The following is a 20,986-nucleotide window of genomic DNA, read 5'->3' on the forward strand; positions in this document are numbered from 1 at the left end:
TATAAATTTCCTAGTCTAAAGGCCGTGTTCTTAGTATAAGATCAGTAAAAGGACCATAAAATCATTAATATCATTATATTCATCAATATAATGTGCAATCATACAATCGTTGGAGCGCTTGAATAAGGATAGTCTCATTTTAATTTTAAAATTCTGAATAGATTAAACGAAAGGCATCCTAATTTGCGTTAAAACTTGTACTCTAGGCACCTATAGCCAGCAGGCAGACGCGTACCCAGAATTGGCTGAGGGGAGAGGGGATGCGCAGTCATAGGTATCATATAGAAAAAGCATAGTATTTGAAGGTTCAAGGTACAGGCCTGAGGAATATTAAGAGAAATTTCCCCCTAAATTTCGAGCACCAAAAATTGAGCAAAAAAAAAAGGAGGAAAAAAACAACAACAAACGAACAAGGAAACCCGTTAAAAGGTAGGTACAAAAAAGAAAAACCGGGCAACAAATCTATCCGTTAAAGAGTAGCATGAAAAAAAAAACTCAGTAAGCTACCGTCGGATATCGAGTTTTCCGTCCCGAATTTGATTCAATTTTCCATTGTAAATGAAATGAAAGTCTATTTAATGGGAATAATGTGACAATTTACCGAATATCCCACGCGTTCATTGGAGAGATTAGGAGAGACATGTCTCAATTTATAGATGGCACTCATAAAAGGTCTGAATAATCGATTTACAATCTACGTGCAAATGGCTGATGAAGGTGCGAAGAATTTGCTAAGATTATAGACGTGCGAGCACGTAGAGTCGATTTCAAGTGATTACACCACCCTGAGTTTGTTCCCCTGTGGTGTCTGGGCCCCCTGTGGTGTTTCCGCCTAAGGAGCGTGGAACACATGCTGTGTTTTTTAAAGGAAGGTAAAATGGATCCTACCTTCGACATATATGCTCTAAAAAGCACTTCGTGAAAAACAAGGGGACGAATACACCCCTTTTAAATTCGCAGGATATTCTACACTCATCTGTATTGTTAAACACATTCTCTCAAAGAAATGATAATATAATCCTTATCTGGTCCTCTAATCGCTTTTCTTCGTTTATTGTTGTGCCAAGTATTAAAATCGCATCTTGGTTTTATGTAAGAGGGTCATATTTAACGCTAGGTATAATACAAGACTTGTAAGCTAATCTTAGGGATTAAAAAAAACTGTTATAAAGTGATGTTTGTTTCTCAGCACCTGAAACAATGCCGTGTCATCAGCTTCCCCTTTCAACCGGTAGTATTAATACCTATTTACCGTTCGCAAAGTCATTTGATACGAACCTTTGCATTCTAGAACTTCATTATCTTACTGTTTGTCGTGGGTATTATAAGGCTTCCGAAAATTTGGCTTATTAAAACGGCAAGAACAAAAGAAGGGAAACACGAAATGAGTGCATTCTTGACATTAAATACCATAGATCCTGAAAAGGAACAGTTTGAAACTAGTATGATAATGCATTGGCCAATCAGAGTATAGAATCAGCATCATCAGAAAATAATCTAGCCAATCGGGTAAGAGCAATTGTCATAGCTTTCTTACTTGCTTTCAGATGTGATATCGGCATTAGGGAAGTGCCCCGGTTTACATGATATCAAAATAAATTTCGAGCCACTTTTGATTAATCAAAAACATGCTTGATTTACAACACCAATCAATAATGGAAGGAAAACTAGCAGAGCCGTAGCGTTAAGTGAAAATAAGAGCACAAGTTCACGAAAAATGGAGGCGCTAAGTCTCTACATTGTCTTAAGCTTAAACTTGCTGGTTAAAATGTCCGAGGCAGAAACAAGTCGCTCGGAGATATTCGAGATAACGCCGTTCCACCTCCTAAATACAAAGGCAGTGGCAACAACGGCTGTTGCTTCAGACTTGGAGTGTGCTTTACCTTGCTCGAGAAGAGACGACTGCCTATCGTTCAATATTGCTGTCGTTGCGGAAGGCTCCAGTCGACTTTGCCAGTTGCTTAGTACAACGAATGAGCAAGAGAAAGGGAAATTCTACCCATCCAAGGACTTTCACCACTTTACCAAAACGGTAAGAAGCAAGAGATATCTCAGCTCTCTTGACCTTTCCGAGGTAATCCCCACGATCCTAAAAATATTTTTTTTTCAAGGATTATTAAAACTTGGTGTTTCGAGTTTAGAAAAACAAATGTACATCCTGTTTTTTTTTTGTTTCTTTGAAACCTTGATTATAGCTGTTGCTTTCAAACAGCCTATAATTTTTTTCTTGTTATTTTTTCATTAAATAGCATATTTTGTGAGCAAATTGGTAAGTCAAAAGACACCGAAATAGAAAATATATAGATAGAAACAATTCAAATGATTCAGGGTCTACTTATTTGCTTTGTAAAATAGACAAACATACACAATTCGCCTTCGAGGAATCGATTTAAACCCTTACCTGTGCTAAACCAATCTGGAAAGCTTTTCATTCAAATTTTTCTTTTTATTCAGAATTGATGTTTGTATCTTCTTTATTCATTACAAGAAAAAAACTTTACCATTTCTTTACCCTTTCTAAACCCCATTACTAAAAATATTCTATAATGAGTCTTAAATCGTATAAAGCCATCAATAAAAAGAGTAAGACTGTAAGAGAGGACTATTAAAGAGCTGCTTACAGGTTTCTCTGTTGTCTAGTGTATTTTGACTAACTTCGTTTAACTCCCGCCGAAAGGAATACTGGTTCAAGAGAATTGCTTCTGCCCATGCCATTTGCAAAAGATTAGTTAAGAATCTTTAAAAAGTAAACAAATAATTGCATGATGTCCAGGCTTAACGTTTAATAGCTGACAGTTCTAAATCCTCTACAGACATTTACCAACCAGAACATGTGACTTATTTGATCAGACATATAGAATGGTATATTATACAAAATCTCTGTCAAACTTTCTGTTGTATATTGAAAGACGGCATGCAGGGGGGTCCTGTGTCCCGAACGGCAGCGGTGCATAGTAAACGCTGAAGGGGTTGGGTACCATTGTGTCTGCCTGGAGGGGCTCACCGGAGATGACTGTGAAACAGGTATGTCTAAAAAATGTATGTTTCATCCAGCAAAGCGTTATCAAATTTGAGCTTCCTCAAAATGTGATTTGCGAGACATCATACATGTTGATTTACGGCGAGGAAAAAGGAAATTCCAGTGAAGTAGGAGATTACTAGAGGATCCAGGTATAATAACATCATGTCTCAACTATAAACATCTCGGGGAGCCCAAGATAATAGACAAAATAAAAAGGATCAGTTTTAGTTGTTGTTTTTCAGTTTGTTTAGCACGCCAACTTGTTTGCCTACGATAGGGAAGATACTTGTTTTTCATTCCACGATGTATCGCGTGTTTGGTGAGATCCATAGAAGCACTCAATAAGGGCTTTAATGATGTGCTTTTCTTTAGCCAAATGGATTAAGGTCACAAGCCATCCCGTGTCCTTCGGCGCACGTGATGATCAACCAGGTGTATTCCAAATCCAAGAAACCGGAAAAATCATTACCTTTAAACTGGTACATGTGTCCGGTTTTGTGTCAGTGGACAACAGCAGTGGCCCGATACGTCGAGGAAATTGGCAATCACGCTGCCCGGATGGTTCAGCTGACGAAAGACTCGCAGTTATAATAACAGACAAGAACAAAAATCTTGTCATTCCGGAGCTATCTCAAATGTCGATAAAGGACGCGTACTTATATAAGGTTCCTGGGTACAATGGCTCATCTCCATATCTGGTGTACTTAAATTTAACTACCCCGAGACCCGTGTATACAGGAGAGGAGTTTCAAGTGTGGCTTAATCAGGACTTGTTGAACGACAGTGAGTATAACAATGAAGGCATTGAGACGATTGACGTTTACGCCTGGTACGTGTAAAAGTCGGCCAATCAAAGAACAGGGGCAGCCTAGGTTATCAGACTCCCAACAAGCACCTTAAGCAACTGCGACACCGACAACGTGGACGACGGCGGCAGAAAACTTTATGGAATTGGATTGAGAATTCAATAGAAGCACGTGAAAATGTGTTCTGTCAGATATTCATTTGAGAAGACTCAAAGTCAATTTAGGACGCGGACGTTTTCCCTTTAAACTCTTTTAACTACGTCCCCTACTGTAGAATGAATGTCCTTAGATTATTTTTCTGTTTCTGACCATAATGTCATACCTTTTCTATTAAGGTTCCTTGTAACGACGTCCTGAAGTCAAGCAGAACGTGACCAAAAATAACTTTTTCCTTAGTTCTCAATTCTGAACTAGTCTTGATTAAATAAACTCGTTTTCATAGTTTCAAATAAGCAAAGATACGTTTAAGACCTTTTTTTCGATTTAGCGAATAAAAGATAGTTGAGTTTAAAGTGCGAATATTCATAACCTCCAGGCGCGTAGACAGGGGGTTGCGGGCGCACCCCCCCTTTGGTGGCAAAAAAATGGATCATTTCTTATTAAGGAATTTTTAAAAACTATGCTTTTTCCCTGATACCTATGACGGCGCCCCCCTCCTTTTTTGCCAATCCTGGTCACGCGCCTCCCCTCAAAGGCAGAGAAAACTTTGTTTTCAAAGTCGCAGAATGTCAGTTTGGTGACAGAGCAAAAAAAATGGCATGAAATTTTCCAATTCTCAATATATAAGCTCAAGATTCCACATACAAGGAGTTTCTCTGACCAAAAGCTTAATTCCAAATTTTAAAAAAATTTATAAGATATGAAATTTAGATATTACCGCGCGCAAAGTTTCCTTAATTTCTGATGAGCCCGACTTCTCCCTAAAAACGAGGAGAATTCATACTTTGAACATTTGAAAATTGCACTTCAAGCCTCATATCTCGAAGACGAATCTATTAGAAAAAAAACACCTTTTGATATGTTGGTTTAGATAACATAAGGAACCTCTATGCAAAAATTCAAGCTTACCGAAGTTAACCAGACCTCATTTTGGGAAAACTCGCCATTTTTTGCTCTTTTCAGTATGGTATATAAGATATTATGTTATGGTCTACTAAAAATAAAGGTCATTGAATTGAGAGGTTGAAATACATTGTCTATTCCACCTCGCTCGTTTCTTGAGAACGCGAAGGAACAGACGCGACACGGATAAGTGAACTGATAGAAACAAACAGAAAGAAAGCTCTGCTAGCAGGGTTTTATTTATTGTATAAACTGGTATTTTCCCTAGTTTTCACAACTAAATTTTGCTTCCATCTTACATTAATACAGTATTTCCTCATTTTTCTTGACAACGTCATGAATCTCATTATCAAAGCATCCTCCAAAATCACCTCTCATGGCAAACCCTAGACGACTGTTACGACCCTTACAACTGTTACGACTATATGGAAGGCTATGTGAATTAGTTAACAGCCTATGATCTCAATGACGTTAGTATAGAGCATAGATGCTTAACATAAGCATCATAAAGTAGGTGAACCTTTTTCCTTTCAAAAGTATCTTAGTACATGAAATTCTCGCAAGCACGAAATTAAAACGTCGCGAAATATGTGCCTACTTAAAAATCAAGAAACATTTATCGCCACGAAAATTTCATGTAATAAATTATCTCTGTATGAGCATTCTCATACTCTGTTGACAGAAGATGAGCTGACGCCTAGGTTATCGAGGCTCTGAGAGCGGGGGTTACGGGGTGGTGGCACGGTCGGGTGATGACTGGGGTTGATGCCAGGTGTTCTGTCCGCTTTGCTGTCAAGGCAGGGCTGCCATTTCTCTCCTGATAGTGCAGCACAGAGGTAGATGATACTGGTGAAGAACAGGCTGAAGCCGCCCAATATGGTGGGCAAGAAGAAGCAACATGGAATACAAGAGCTGAAAAACAGCAACGTGAGATTAGAGTGGTACGATAGTTCTGTGGTACGGGATATGCCCAGGAAATGACCAGTAGGGTGTAGCTGTGTGCCCCCAATATTTTACTAATGTTCCTGCCCCCCCTCCCCCCCCCCCACCCTCTTCCAAAGGAAAACTGCTACAGCTCTGTGTCTACCTAAAGTAAGAACTGTTCAAGAGAAAAAAAATATATCTTTTAAGCATGATAATCATAATGAAACTGCTATAATTATGACCTGAAGTGAAGCATTACTGTATAAAATTTTCTTATAATCTAACTTATGAAATCTTACAGTGGTGCTCTTGGGTTGTTGCAGCTTACTGTGTGACGATGAAAATTGCTGATGTAAAATCCTGGCTCTCTACATACGGGACTGTGAGTCCATGGTTTTATCCCTGGGCACTAGCACAGGTCAGAGCACTAGTCCTTCCCCCCAATATTTAAAAAAATTCAAGGAAATGACCAGTGGGGTGTGGCTGTGCCCCAAATATTTTCTTAATGTTCCTGCCCCCCCCCTCTCAAATAATATGAGACCTGCTACAGCTCTGTATCCATGGGTGCAATGCAATATGTCTCAGTCTCCAATCTCACTACAGTTTTCTTTCTTTACTCACAGCAGATAGAATACAAATTGGACATAGTATTGACTCACAGCAGATAGAATACAAATCAGACATAGTATTGACTCACAGCAGATAGAATACATATTGGACATAGTATTGACTCACAGCAGATAGAATACAAATTGGACATAGTATTGACTCACAGCAGATAGAATACAAATTGGACATAGTATTGACTCACAGCAGATAGAATACAAATTGGACATAGTATTGACTCACAGCAGATAGAATACGAATCGGACATAGTATTGACTCACAGCAGATAGAATACAAATTGGACATAGTATTGATTCACAGCAGATAGAATACGAATCGGACATAGTATTGACTCACAGCAGATAGAATACAAATCAGACATAGTATTGACTCACAGCAGATAGAATACGAATCGGACATAGTATTGACTCACAGCAGATAGAATACAAATTGGACATAGCATTGACTCACAGCAGATAGACTCAAATTGGACATAGTATTGACTCACAGCAGATAGAATACGAATCGGATATAGTAATTCCTGCCAACAATGCCGAGACCACTGACCAGCCTTGTAAGACATCTCTGGTAACTAGAATATCAGGGGAAAAAAGTGAGGACAGTACAGGGGGAAGGGGGAAGGCTCTCTTAAAAATGTCACATATGCTCAAAGTGAAAATAAATAGTTTAGTCAGTACCCATTTTACTCCGTAGGAGATAGCAAAGAAAGAATACTCACAAAAAATTAGCACACACACTAGATATTATAGTTAATCAATTTGCTCAAGATAGCTTAAAAGATAGCAGACCTATAAGAAGGCACTAATGGATAGCACAAGGGGAGGAGTCAGAGAGGTGGGGTTGGTGGGGGGGGGGAGAGCCTCACAGCTAGTGTTTACCATTTTTATCTCAAGTAGAAAGGCAAGGTAATTTGTGGTTTAAAGAAGGCTGATCCCACTGCAATTTTACGCTCCCACAGATTACCGAGTCAGAAAAGGCATCTGTTTTAGTTAGCTCATTCAAACAAGTTACTGATTTAGTTTCAATTAAATACTGATAATAAAAATATAAGACTTGAGTCTTGGGTGGTTATTCAGAAGTTTTCTTATCAACAGACCACTGTATTTCAGATGTGAATAACAACAAAGGAGTGGTTATCAAATAGGGGAAATACTGTATCAACACTTTTGTCATACCTTCTCTCTTGTGTTTTCTTTCCTTGTTTTCTCTTTCCTCTTGGGTATTCAATCAGAAAAACAAGTACACCTAGTGCTCTACATTTAAAGTCAAGGAGACAACCATGTAACTAAGGTCAACTAGAATAATGCTGGGGAGTTTGAGTTTCAGAGCTGATTTCTTATAATAATATAAATATAAAAGTCTCTCTTGTAGTGTAGCTTTCACTGTGTGCTGTAATTTACCTGTCAACCATGAAAACTCTAAAACCTAGATATTTTGTTTTATATTTAACTAAAACTGCATAAAGAAATCAAGACCAATTTAACTGGGGGGTATATTAGTACATATTATAAAGAAATTATAGCTGGAGACTCCCATGAAAACCTGGAGACAGTTGGCATACGGCACTACTATAAAATTGACAATACAAATACAATTTTCATTCTTTCAAACCCTGAAGAAAATTGTCTACAGTGCACTTACTACAGTGGCTACCAAGACAAAGTCTTAAGAAGTTGACTTTGATTGAAACTTATTTTATAACTAGGATGATTCCATAATGTTGTGATGTGCACTCAAGCAATTCTTTGTCATCATGGTTGGCTAGTGAAGTTAATGCCAATCAGAGCATATGTTTCTTGTATACTTTATTTGCTCCACAAAGATGTCAATGTGACTGTGTGTCATTACAGTATCTAACACCCCATTAGATGTTTTGTGTTTAAAAAAAGGATACATTGAATATGCACCAAACTCATATTTCTTAAACATTCCGGCTACTCCCAAAGTTCCACCTAAAGCTAGAACTGTTCGAAAGGAAAGTTATATCTTTTAAGCATGATAATCATAATAAAACTGCTACTATGATCTGATGTGAGAAATCACTGAAATTTAGCCATTTAATCATAATTTCAAAATTTTCTTATAATCGAACTTTCGAATCTTACAGTAGTGATCTTGGGTTGTTGCAGCTTTATGTGTGACAATGAAAATTGCTGATATATCAGGGTTGTAGCAGGGGGTGGGGCACTTGGGGCACATGCCCCCCCCAAAAAAAATATTAAAAAAATTTATAAGGAAATGACCAGCAGGGGCGTGGCTGTGGCCCCAATGTTGCAAAATGCAAGAACAATCCCTGTATTACATGTGAACAACAAACATTAAAGTATTTCTGTTCTGTGGGATCTGTTGCATGATTAAATACTGGTGAAGGGAAGGAGAAGGATAGTAGAATATTTGATAACAATTAAACTGGTTCACCCCATATTAATAAAAATACACTTGAGAAAGAGATCAAAACAATAACAACGCCATGGGTATCAAAACAAACACAAATTGACAAATTTACTTTATATAAAATTTACAAAGCTTAATGGACAACCGTGTTCTCTCAATTAACATGGCGATAAGGTAACATGGGTAAGAAATTACATAAGTATAACATAAGCTTACTTATTACATATTAAGTAATGCACATAACAAACGACAAGGAAACATGCTAGAAGAGAAAACTTCTAGAAGAGAAAATAAAACTGCATGCATGGTGTCATTAAAAACTCACCAAAGCTTGTTATCACCCCCTGTTCATTGGCCCACATTGCCCACTCGGTATGTCCCATTACTTGGGAGAGATGATGACTGCAATTCCTTCTTGTGCTTAACCTATAAGCTTACTACTTCCTCGTGTTGACTTTGGCTTCGTGTACAAATTCACGAATTATCATTTAGATTCTTGACATTTTTGCTGGTAGGACACGTAAAAGCTACAAAAAGTACTTATCCGAGAAAGAAATGACTTCTGATAACGAAATACAAAGGATTAAAAGCGATACCAACTGAACTGGACAGCGTTTCGTGTGATGGCTCGGCTCCAGTACGAGCTATTTCCGACTAGGTATTGACTACCACTCTAAAGTAAAAGTTAAAAAATCCTAAAAGATAAGAAAGAATTTGCAGGGCAAAATCGGTAGTAACCATTTATTAAATGACCATTGTTTGTTTTATTATTTATTTTTTTAATTTAATTTTAGCTTGCTCAATATTTCTTCTTATTAAAAATGATACCGCTGACCGATCATAATAGTCACGTGGTATGTCCGCGCCAAAATTTCTCTTGAAGCTCTCGAAGCAATCATCTGTTCGGTGCAAGAAACAACTTATGCAATGGACCAACCGACTTTGACCGAGTTTTTTAGTACAAGAAAGCGGCCGATAGAAGGTGTGCACCCTGCTAAAAGAAGAAAGCTTATCGAAACTGAATCAGTGGTTTCCGAAACCCCGAAATCTGTGAGAGGAAGACAACAACGTGCAAAAACCACAACGACGACAACAAAGCCGAAGCAACGAACAACCCGAACTAGAAATGCTAAAGCTAAGGCAACGAAGGCACCCGGCAATGAGATTCACAGAGTTTTCTTGAGGTCTGTGATGCAGAAAGTGGTCGAGGAGTCTTCGAACTCAGTCAGCGAAGTCACTTCTGTCTCTGATGAGCACGATGTTATCGAAGCGACGCCATCTTTGAATGGAGTGTCTGAAAGAAAGCGCAAGACTCGACCTGAAAACGCTGCTGTGGCGGAGAAAAAGCCAGGAAGTACAATAGAGAAGGATGGAAATAGTGCCCATGATGTCAGAGACGAAATTGCTCAACCTAAAATGGAAGGAAGTATTAAAGAAAAGGCAAATAATACAAAAGGTAACCGAATGACGAAAACTTCGGGAACTCGAAAACAAAAAGAAGCGCCTGGTTCCGAAGCTGAGCCGAGCCAAAAGGAGTCTACACCTATGCCAAGCGATGACACTATTGAGTCAAATCAGCATGAAATAACCAAGTCCCCCCTGAAACATGAGACAGTAAAGAGAAATTCAGGAGGTCTTAAAATCAACCCATGGATCGCTGAGCAAGCTAACAAAGTACTATTGAGTCGCGGAGAAGCGGCCTTGCTACTCAGTCAGCAAAAGCAAGCCAATGCCGTGAAATCTAAAGGCAAGCAATGGTCTAAGGGTAAGGGTGTGGTCCCTGGGGTGCTGTCGGAGGGGAAAGCGAAGGAGGGGCTTGAGAGAGCCCGGCAGCTAATCAAGAACATGAGATCATTGGAATCAAAAGCAGCTGAAGCTAAGGCCTCAACAGAAACGGAGAAACCGGAACGTCTACACGAGGCAGCCAAATGCCCAACATCAACAAAGTCTAAAGAAGGCTCAAAGAAAAGGTGAGACAGGTGTTGTGCAACTTACCTGGGTTAAATGGGGAAAAATGAGAAAAAAACTAGTGAATTGGTTAATAAACAGCATTATACAGGCCCATAGCCAGGGGGGGGGGGGTTGGAAGAACCACCCCATACGACTTGAAGGTCCGCCCTGATGAAGGAAAATTGAGAACCACTAGGACAAGCTACTTAAGATAAAATGATCAGCTAAATGGGTAAACGAATACAACCCCCCCCCCCCCCCTCCCAGTTCAAAATAATGGCTACGGGCCTGTTATAACATATTATGTATATCATTGTAGCAGTCCAAAGAAAGCACCAGCGCATGAGAGATTTCACACCATTGCTCAACCAACACCACCCCTGTCGGGTACCTCAGTTGCAGCCTTACCTCTCCCCTACAAGTACAAAGTCTTAGCAGAAATCTTCAACTGTTGCGACACAGTGGTTAACCTTCTTGGACAAAGGAATGAGGCATGCACTTTTGAGAAGCTGACTGATTCTGTCCAGAAAATGTGTAGGAAGTAAGTTATTATCACCAGTACTCCTTCAAAAAAGTATTCTTACATTTTTAACAGGCAAAGATCATATCATTCTACACATGTTTATTCTATTAATGTCTTGTAGGAGGTTTGAAAGAAGACACCTTGCACAGATTGTGAATCTTATGCCCTCAGCATTCCATGTACAACAAGTCCGTAACAGCAGCAAGTCGATCTCATACAACCTGACCATTCAGTTTGGTCCAGCAGAGAACTCCAGTACTAACCGGCTGACAGTGACCATGTCTGAGCTTCTTTCCAGGAAGAAAATTATGCAGAATGCATTGTTAAAAGTCACCAAGGAACACCACCAGGTAAAACCTAAATTGCCATCCCAGGAGCTACTATAAAATTGTTCCCTCAACATTGGGTCCCACTAAGTTAAAAAAAAAAAACACCATTTATTGTTGGGATTGTAGCATTTCCTGAAATTATTTTTCACTGTATTGCAGACATTTCTTCAGAATTTAGAAGAACCCATTTCTGTTGATAGTGATAAGATTATCAGATGGCATCCTCAATTCAAGCTAGATGAGGTCCCAGATCTTGAACAGGGTGCCCTACCAGAGGCACCTGTTGTCAAGACTTTCACCTCTGCCAAAGATGTGCTTGATCGAGGAAGGGGAAACATCCCACCTAGGGTAATGTATATCAAGAGCTTTATATCTAGTTTCCTATGGGCCATGTAATGGGTGATGATTATTTTATTAAGTAGGCTTGTGACCAATAGGAACACAGGGGCTTCTATGGTCCTCAGTAGCTTTATATCTAGTTTCCCATGGGCCATGCTATTGTTTGATGATTCTTTTATTTAGTAGGCTCTTGACCAATAGAAACACAGGGGCTTCTATGGTCACCAGTAGCTGTGTATCTTGTTTCCTATGGGCCATGTTATGGGTTGAGATGATTCTTTTAAAAAGTAGGCACATGACCAATTAAAAACCAAGAGTCAAGCTGTTTGTGACATTTTATAACATTTTATATATTATATTTCTAGGTTGAAAAAGCACTCAGCAGTGTCGCCAAAAAGACAGAGGACACTCCCTCCCTCAAACTGACATTCAGCCGCACACCTGTGGACAGCCCCCCTAAGACACCTGAGAAGGCATCTAGTGGTGCTTTGAAAGGCGTCTCTCTTGATCTGCTCAATAAGGTTTGTATTTCTGTGACTTATCAATTATGCAGAGTCACAAAGAATAAATCAGACCATTCAAGATAGTAAGTCTGAGACACTCCATCAGAAATCATTGTCACAGATTTCAATCCACATGGTTATTTGATAAATTAACCTGTTGCCTCACCAACTGTATAAACAAAAAAGTGAAGCTTTTTGATTATATGCAATTCAATAGAACTTGATAACCATATACAGAGCCTTAGTTCTTTGTGAGCAGTAGAGTATAATTCTGAGATGAGCTACTGTATATAAAGTATATTCCACTGTACTGTTCATTCAGTAATCTCCAAGCGTTGAAGAATGTGCAATGATGATATGTAATGTTAATGGGTTATACTTTATATTCTGATAACAGATTCGTAAGAAAGAAGCAAAAAAGTTGGAAGAAGACCTAACCAGAGATCCTGGCCTTGATAAAAAAATGACCATGCGGGAACGCCTCCCAGAACTGTGCCGTATTCTGAAAACGTATCCTTTTTAACATAGTTAATAATAATAATAAGCTTTTTATTGCAAAGTTATCAATATAAAATTTGATACTCAAAGAAAGCATCAACAAAATGATGGGTCATGGGAGCTCTATCATACATTACTTGCCTCGTAATCTTTCTTAACCTATGCTAGCTATTTCACTACTGAACGAAAAGCAGCAATTCCACTAGAAGATGCTGTTCTAAAGCTTTCTGAGAGTTACTCAACATCTCTCTCATCAAGTAAGTATCTTATTTAACTTGCTTATTACAAAAAACCCACACTTAATTTGCTACAGTATTAGATAAATGGTCTATGTTAGATAGTGGCATGTATGATTTGAAAATATGAGACAAAGATTTCAAAATAAGCTATAAAGAATTTCTAATCTTAAACCTGATAGAGAAAACACTTTGGGCAGGAAGGGAAAAAAACTGGAAAAACGAAAGTTAAATAATTTTTCCAATTATAACAAGTTTTGAAACCATTCACAATCCATTTTAATTTAAAAAATGGCTTACCTTCTGTTTATGGAATTTTGTTGTACCTGTTTTTAAGATTGTATACTTACAATAACTTAATTTTTTATAGCTCAAGTTGATCAGCACCTTAAGCTACTATCTACGCTAGTTCCAGAATGGCTTGCAATTGTGACTGTGAGAAAGTGTCCATATCTCAAGATAAACAAGAAAGCTGACATAAACAGTGTTATAAACAAAGTTGTTACCATGGAGCTTAAATGATTGTCTTTTCCTAATAACCTGGTGTTCTTGTACATTAGTACAATTTAATTAAATCATATATTATCACTGGACACAGGAGGCCATATAACACTAGCAAATACCATTATCTCACATCTTCTATTGCAACTTTCTACATCAAAGAAACAATTTATTTTAGCTAAGATTTTTAACATTAGATTTTTTTAATGTGAATACTTTTTTCATGTACATTATACATAGAAGTTACATTGTCAATTGTTAGTTATAATTTCTGTTCTAAAATTGTAATTTACAGCTTAACTTTTGCAGTTATACTGTAAATCCTTTGGAATTACCATCAATAAAAACAGATGGCTTGCTTGGTTTCCATGCCACACAAAACTAGTTTGTATTTGTTAGATGATGTTTCTAGATCTCCCATCCCTAAGAGGGACGGGGTGACTAGGGTGGGGCTCCAAATTTGTGCAACAAAGCAGAATAAAATAAGCAGAATAGTATAGGAAATGTTTGACTGAGGGTTGAAATTACTGTAACAATGTAACATTGTGCTATCTATATTTTCTCAACGAGTAGATGTGACTTTTTAAGAGGGAGTCCACCCACCCCCTGGCATAGCATATTTCCCAGTGTATAACACACACATTTAGCCAAGCAATAAGAAAACAAAGATGTATGAAATGTTTTTGACACTCTTGTGCTGTATAGCCAAAAGCATTTTATACACTGGTAAATCAGACTGCTGGGTCTTTTTCCCAGCTGTATACTCCTATGGTTATCATCTCGTTATTAGAATTTAGTACTTTAATCTACTTTGTTAAAGGGGGACGGGCACCATTATAAAAAAAACAGGACATAAATTTGTAGAAGTCAGTCCTAGAGGTTTTGAATGAGGGGGCGGAGGGAATTACCCCTGCATCTGTCACTGCTTTTACTCTAACGGTAATGCGAGAAGTCTAAGGAGTTCATCAAATAATGCATCCACTTTTACCCTGGTCCACGGCAATGTGCGTTCATCCAGACATTTAAGCAGTGAGGGCTTCAGTCTATTGCTGGCATAGATTGGTGACATATTTAGCAGTCCTGACGAAACCCATGAATCCAACACCATCAGATCTCGGCAGAGAACATGTAGATTATTAGTCAGCATGAAGCTGCCACAAGTATTTTCTCTTTTGTCACAAAGAGAGATACAGTCAAAGAATCTGCAGTCTTTCTCTGTTGTGCAACTCCCCTGTGACATTATCTCTTTTGTCTCCAGTTCGTTAAATAAAGTGTCCACATCTACAAGTAGTACTTTCCCCTCTGTGTTCAGCCCTAAGTTTGCAGGCTGGATGTCGCAGTGTGTGAGTGCCCCTATAGATGTATTCCTTAACCCCATAAAAAGCTTTAATATTTCTCTGGCAACTTGTACTCTTGTTCTCCAGGGTTTAGGTCGAGCAAAGGGACCAATATACTCCTCCAGGGTCTGCACTTTTTCCACAGCATAAAACTGCCCACAAAAGCCATATGTTTTAGGCACATAGCTTGTCCCTTGCAAAAGCTGTAACTTAACAAATTCATCCAACTGAATGAGGTTCCATAGATGCTGTGCATCTGGTAGTGTGAGGTGCCCTATAGAGTGTGGATAATACATCTTGTGCAACAATTCAACAGGTGACAAATGGTGTCCAAGGTTTTTATGATGCTTGATAGTGTCTAAAACCTGGTAGCTTAGGAATTCAGCAAAAGTGTCCAACTTCAAACTGAAATCTCCTTCAACTGTTTTATCTGAAAAGTTAAAAAAGGTTCTCAGACAGAAAGTAGTGATAAGCAATCAGGGTGTGTGGATACATGCAATATAAAAATATGGTAAACATACAATGTGCGAAGACATCACAAGATTGAACAATAGGTGTTGGTCGCTTACGGGAGCTTAATAAATTTTAATGAAATCTAAAAGTTATCGTGATAATAACAAAGCTGCAATATTTTGGTTTAATGCTTGATTTTAAAACTAGGTATTTGACTTATCATGAGAGTGAGTTGTTTTATTTAATAGCAATTAATCATACGCAAAGTAGCTTGTTATGCTCGTTTATATCGACGACTTTTCTTCATGATAATATCTTATGCGTCTACGACTATCTTTTGTTAGCCTATTTCTAAAGGTTGCAACAAACAAGTGGATAGCTATTGTAACTGGAAAAAGGATAAATCGTGGAGCTCGCAATGGACTAGAGATTCCTTGCATTTATACATTTTCTGGAGACAAAGGAATTCTTTAATGGTTGCCTACTGGAAAGGCAGCTTTTGTGAAACATTACAACATCCCCGCTTTATATGTAATTTCAGCATGAATTGATATGATGTTTATCAGGTGTTGACTGATGTTGTTAAGCCAATAATCATTGTGGTCGCTTACGAGAACTTAAAAATAGAAGGAAAATCTCAGTTGGTGTTTTGAAATTGGTCGTTAATGGAGCTGGTCGCACCGATAAGTTGGTCACTTACGAGAGCTTAGAATTACAGAGTTTGTGTGACAATTCAATCGGTGATTCGTGATCGTGGTCGTTATCGGAGCTGGTCGCTTACGAGAGCGGTCACTCAGAGAGCTTCAACTGTACTATGTTTACTGTGTGTGTATAATATAATATAATATAATATAATATAATATAATATAATATAATATAATATAATATAATATAATATAATATAATATAATATAATATAATATAATATAATATAATATAATATAATATAATATAATATAATTAGGGCTGCAAGAGAATAAAAAAATAGGTCAATTTGATATTTGTTAACCTCCATTTAGCAGCCTATATCTATGGTCGCTAAACAGAGCTACCCATATTGAGGGTTCAAGTTACTGGGGGAGGAGTGGGATATTTTGGTGGGTTTAATTTTTAATCTCTTTCCCCTATTTGTGTAGATTTTACCAACCTGGGCCGTACAGAATCTCTATGATATCCTGATATTGATGAGGCAACTTTTTGGTCTTGAACACAATGTCCACCCCTCTCCATACTCCAGTAAAAACTATGGTAGTGTTCTTATGTGCCAGGCAGTCAGAGACTGCCAGCTGTTTGGTAACGCACAAATCCTGGCAAAGATTCCCTCCAATATGTCCATCATGGTATCCTATGCACTGTGGAAAAAAAAAGAAAACAAAAGTTTTATATTGTTTGCGTATCTGAACACATATAAGTAAAATGATAATGCACTGGTCAATTTAAACATCTCTCATTTTTCAATGCTCAATATCCCGTTAATATTGATTTCAATAAGCTTTTATAATCCCAATGCTTCGAAACGCTCCAGCAACCGTTATGTCGAATTGAAAGCAAATTCGTTCAACCATAAACAAGAGGAGTTACAGATGACACAAATCCAATTAGAAGAAAAGCTTTGCAATAACAAGAAACTTTCTAAGAAAGATCATCATCAAAACGTCATACCAAATCAACAAGTTTCTGTCTTGCGTTCAACGTTTCGCAGTTTATCTGCACATTCTGCCAAATTCCATTGATATTAGACCACATGAACGCCTCAAAAACGATGTAAACAAATGTCAAACATATTCCAAGGATAAGAACGCGCTTTTTTCGCGAAAATCGTGTCAAACCATAACGAAACATCAGATACAGACATTTGGCGCTAGGCGCCGTTTGTAAACCTCGCTCACAGGGTCTTCTGGGTAATTTTTAATATTGCGTCTTTATTTTTGTGTGGGCTACCTGTGGTAGTCCCACATAAAGGGGCCCATGCCTAAAAAAACAGTCAGACTTTAGTATCGCCGATGAGAATTTTGGAAGATAGACTCCATCAACAAGAGTTGAGGCCACTGTATGTAGGTGGTGCTGGCGACTGTTTTTTTAGAGCTGTGTCTCATCGTTTATTTGATGATCTCAAAACCAGAGACTGCGGAACATCCTTTCAAGTTGCAGGGCTGATTAGTAGAAATGTACCACAAAACTGAGGGGGCTTAATATAAGAAATACATGACAATTTCTTGAAAAGTAGTGGGCCTTCAGCTACGGGCGGTTGCTTTAGCGATGTTACATAGAATACGGCGGTTTTCTAAAACGTATATTTCATCTACAGGCAAAGGAAACATAACTCTGCACCAGGGGCTCATAAGTAGGGGCAATCAACTTCCCCATGTTCTGGTGCTATATAGATGTCACGGCGTTTCCTAGTATCAGGCTATTTTTAGACGCGCGGATGAGCCAATCAGATTCAACCTTTGTGTTGACGTTTTGGCTGAGCTCAACTGCACGCGCAGTCTCAGACAAAAAGCTATGTTCTCTCTTCGGTACTTTGACTTTTTGTTGCTCTCTCTAATATGAATACAACCATACCTATGACTGTATGACTTTGAATTCTAGCTTGAAATTCTTTTGGTAAACAAACAAAACCATTACAATACATAAATACATAAACGAGTGAATTTTATCTAAACTAGTTTAAAATTGTGCGCAAAGTAGGAAAGCTTTTTGGGTTCTCTCTTCAGTCGGTCGCCTTCGCCGTTGCTATTTCGTTCAGGCACTTTGCCAACAGGTTTTCTTTTAGTGTAGCTACGGAGTCTCCGTTTGACACCTCTTACGGGATAGCTGCCAAACATGCTCTTATTTCTTGTTTAAGGACGCGCAGATATCTATTTAGAAAATTATCAGACTGTACTGCCATTCTGATAGCGTTCAACGAAGTTCGTGTCGGCGGTGAAGGATGGCAGAGCTCGAAACAACCTATGTTACCCATACTACCTCGCGGTATGGGCGCGTGCGGCAGAGCGCTCTTTGACAACTTTTATTGAAACAGCTGTATGAGGTTGAAAGTAAACCGGCAGACAACTTTAATCTGCTAGTAAGCGTCGGACATGTGGTGGCCTTTGCGAGAAAACGTAACAATATCCAAGTCTGGTTTGTATAATTTAATGAAATATCGCTTTTAAAAAGCGCCAGCTTTTTCTTGGATGCACGACTCCTCAGTGCAAAACTTAGTGAAAGCTGCTTTTAAGTCTCTTAAAAGTCTCTTACGCAATCGCGGTAAGTCAGGATTTTCGCCGCACAAGTGAAAAAGCAAACATTTGTATTAACTAGTGGCTCTTGGATGGGAGCCACACAAATTTGTGTAGTGGTGAAGTCATGGTTAGATTAGGTACTTGTTTGTGACTCAATGCCCTAACAAACTATTTTAAAAACCCTCTTTTTATTTGTTTTGCGGCGTGCATGGACTACTATTACTTTTAAACTGTTCTAAGTTCGGATCTATGACTGAGTAACAGAGAATAAATGATAGATATATTCACCATGGGTGGGGGGTGACAAACCTGCTTCTGTTGCTATAGTCTGAAATAGGAAGTGTTAAGAGTATTTAGCATTTCTTTAAATTTTCAGACTCTATTTCTTTTTATTTTTGATGAAGGATTTTTTGTTGTAAGATATAGAAAATGAATTCAATAAAGGAAAAAGAAATGATTGAGTTTTTCATTTAAAACGTGTATTCTATATGGATAAGTCCAAAATACTTTTATACTTTCCATGCTAGATTGATTGACATCTTTTAAAAGCTTTTTGCATTCGAGGCCATCTTCAATTAAAATCTTTCTGTAAAAGCAAAAACTTAACGATTTTACTAATTCATTTCCGTTGTTCTTTCTTCGATCGCTGGTCACATTTCGTGTGATCCCACTTAAAGAATTACTTGAATCCAGCCATGTCCAAGGGCTTCGAGAGCGTTGTCTATTATAGGTCGCGGGAGTTGAGCACTTGTTTCCTGAGTTTGCATGATACAAGCTTTTTCATGAGTTTAGTTAAATAAAGCTCTTGTTTCAACAACAGCCTTTAATTGTTAAAAGGGGAGGAGTTTAATAAATCTCTATTATGAGCTTTTAGTTTAAAAGAAAAAAGAGTTGGTAGTTTCCACTTAGGTAATATGTTTCTATCACAAATGGTTTTCATGTATTATTTATTTTCATACATTGATCGATTAACCAATTTAGCCAGTTTTTTCGAGCCTCATTTTTGAAGTAAATAGTGTTCAAAAAAGCAAAATAAAGTACATGTGGTTGCTATATTTCTTTTCTCAAACAAAAGCTACTTCACTTTTCTTGAAGGCTTTTAGTTTGCTGTGTCAGATAATTACATAACAGCATTGCCATCCCCAAACAACATTTAAAAGTGCATTTGTTAATGAATATAAGAGGAAAAATCAGAAATCAGAACAAAAAAATTAAATGAGTAAAGAAGTTGAGTTATTCTTTTGTTTTTATTTTTTACTGTTTGATTATTTAGCTTTTTTTATTCAGTACTCGAAGTATTACTGTTGAGCTGTTATTAATATAGAGCTTCAAATAAACGCCCTGCTTTGAAATAGCAATCCCCCCTCCCCCTTGTTACTAAAAACAGAATATAAGAACCCGGGCTTTATTTATTTGTTCAGTGGCTCGAAAATATGTTTTTTTTCTGTGGTTATAAAAAAAGAACTCTAAAAATCGGTTTTACACTGTCAGGAATGGTTATGGTCATAAGATTGTGTATTTGGAACTTAAGCGGGGCCAAGTGAAAATACACGCGCAGGTATTAATGATGGGTACCTTCTTAAGTTCTAGCGCGTTGCCCCGAGGCTATCAGGCTAGCCATAATTGCGGTATCATACTCAGTCCAGAGCCTGATACGAAAGGAAACTGTCAAAGGAATTATCAATTGGAATGATAAACACTTAGGGTTGATGAAAGTAGGTCACTCACATTCCAAAAATAGCGGCGACGAACGTGATACCCTGCGTGCTTGCTTTAAGATTCACTTACACTTTCGGTGTTGGGTTTTATCGCAGAAACATATTTCCACAGTGGTATCCAAATATAGCTCGAACTCGGAGAATTCAAACTTCTCACTAGTTTTGATTCCGATTTCTGCTTGCGCGCCTTGAAAACTAGTTTTTTTTTCTAGAACGTTATTTGTCACTTCTGTAAGCTTCGATTTTGTATTTCTTGGTTTTAAACTCCCCTTTTAAGATTTGAGTTAAGGGGAACATGTATCGATCCGCTAAAAGTGGGGGAGCGTTGATGAGGAAAGGAAAGGGGAGGTATTTTTGGAATTTTGCCTCCACAAATAAAGAAAAAAAAGGGAAGATTCAATTGTGGCTATAGCGCTGCAAAGAGAAATAGATATATTCAATATCACCTTTATCAATGAAGAGAAAATGGAATAAAAAAATAAAAATAAAAATAGAAGTTTCCTTTATTAATAAAGAGAAATAAAAAAATATTCATTA

General features: G+C 37.9%; 4 protein-coding genes across 5 annotated transcripts; 2 read left to right on the forward strand and 2 right to left on the reverse strand.

Annotated features, from left to right (window-relative positions):
• Positions 1-134: 134 nt before the first annotated feature.
• On the forward strand, positions 135-5,004 carry LOC116615290. Its single transcript, XM_032376812.2, has 3 exons — positions 135-2,032; positions 2,910-3,024; positions 3,395-5,004. Exons 1-3 carry the CDS (start codon positions 1,718-1,720, stop codon positions 3,859-3,861), a joined length of 897 nt encoding a protein of 298 aa, XP_032232703.1. The 5' UTR covers positions 135-1,717; the 3' UTR covers positions 3,862-5,004.
• A 107-nt stretch (positions 5,005-5,111) lies between these two features.
• Positions 5,112-9,498, reverse strand: LOC5508056 (cytochrome b-245 light chain). Its single transcript, XM_001628619.3, has 5 exons — positions 9,161-9,498; positions 8,336-8,405; positions 7,617-7,694; positions 6,929-7,012; positions 5,112-5,802 (listed from the first exon to the last, which is right to left on the reverse strand). The coding sequence occupies exons 1-5, from the start codon at positions 9,216-9,218 to the stop codon at positions 5,556-5,558; spliced, it is 537 nt and encodes a 178-aa protein (XP_001628669.1). The 5' UTR covers positions 9,219-9,498; the 3' UTR covers positions 5,112-5,555.
• Positions 9,499-9,688: 190 nt separating this feature from the next.
• Positions 9,689-14,095, forward strand: LOC116615287 (DNA replication factor Cdt1). 2 transcript variants are annotated; one of them, XM_032376801.2, is made up of 8 exons: positions 9,689-10,805; positions 11,105-11,326; positions 11,430-11,658; positions 11,797-11,985; positions 12,342-12,497; positions 12,877-12,989; positions 13,146-13,234; positions 13,584-14,095. In XM_032376801.2, exons 1-8 carry the CDS (start codon positions 9,763-9,765, stop codon positions 13,733-13,735), a joined length of 2,193 nt encoding a protein of 730 aa, XP_032232692.2. In that variant the 5' UTR covers positions 9,689-9,762; the 3' UTR covers positions 13,736-14,095. The 2 variants fall into 2 exon arrangements, with proteins under 2 accessions (XP_032232692.2, XP_032232693.2); XM_032376802.2 differs by having other exon boundaries at positions 11,108-11,326.
• Positions 13,887-17,398, reverse strand: LOC5508065 (divergent protein kinase domain 1C). Its single transcript, XM_032376811.2, has 3 exons — positions 17,167-17,398; positions 16,652-16,856; positions 13,887-15,481 (listed from the first exon to the last, which is right to left on the reverse strand). The coding sequence occupies exons 1-3, from the start codon at positions 17,344-17,346 to the stop codon at positions 14,643-14,645; spliced, it is 1,224 nt and encodes a 407-aa protein (XP_032232702.1). The 5' UTR covers positions 17,347-17,398; the 3' UTR covers positions 13,887-14,642.
• Positions 17,399-20,986: the final 3,588 nt, after the last annotated feature.

The sequence above is a fragment of the Nematostella vectensis genome, chromosome 13 (genome assembly GCF_932526225.1).
Source record: "Nematostella vectensis chromosome 13, jaNemVect1.1, whole genome shotgun sequence".
NCBI lineage: Eukaryota > Metazoa > Cnidaria > Anthozoa > Actiniaria > Edwardsiidae > Nematostella > Nematostella vectensis.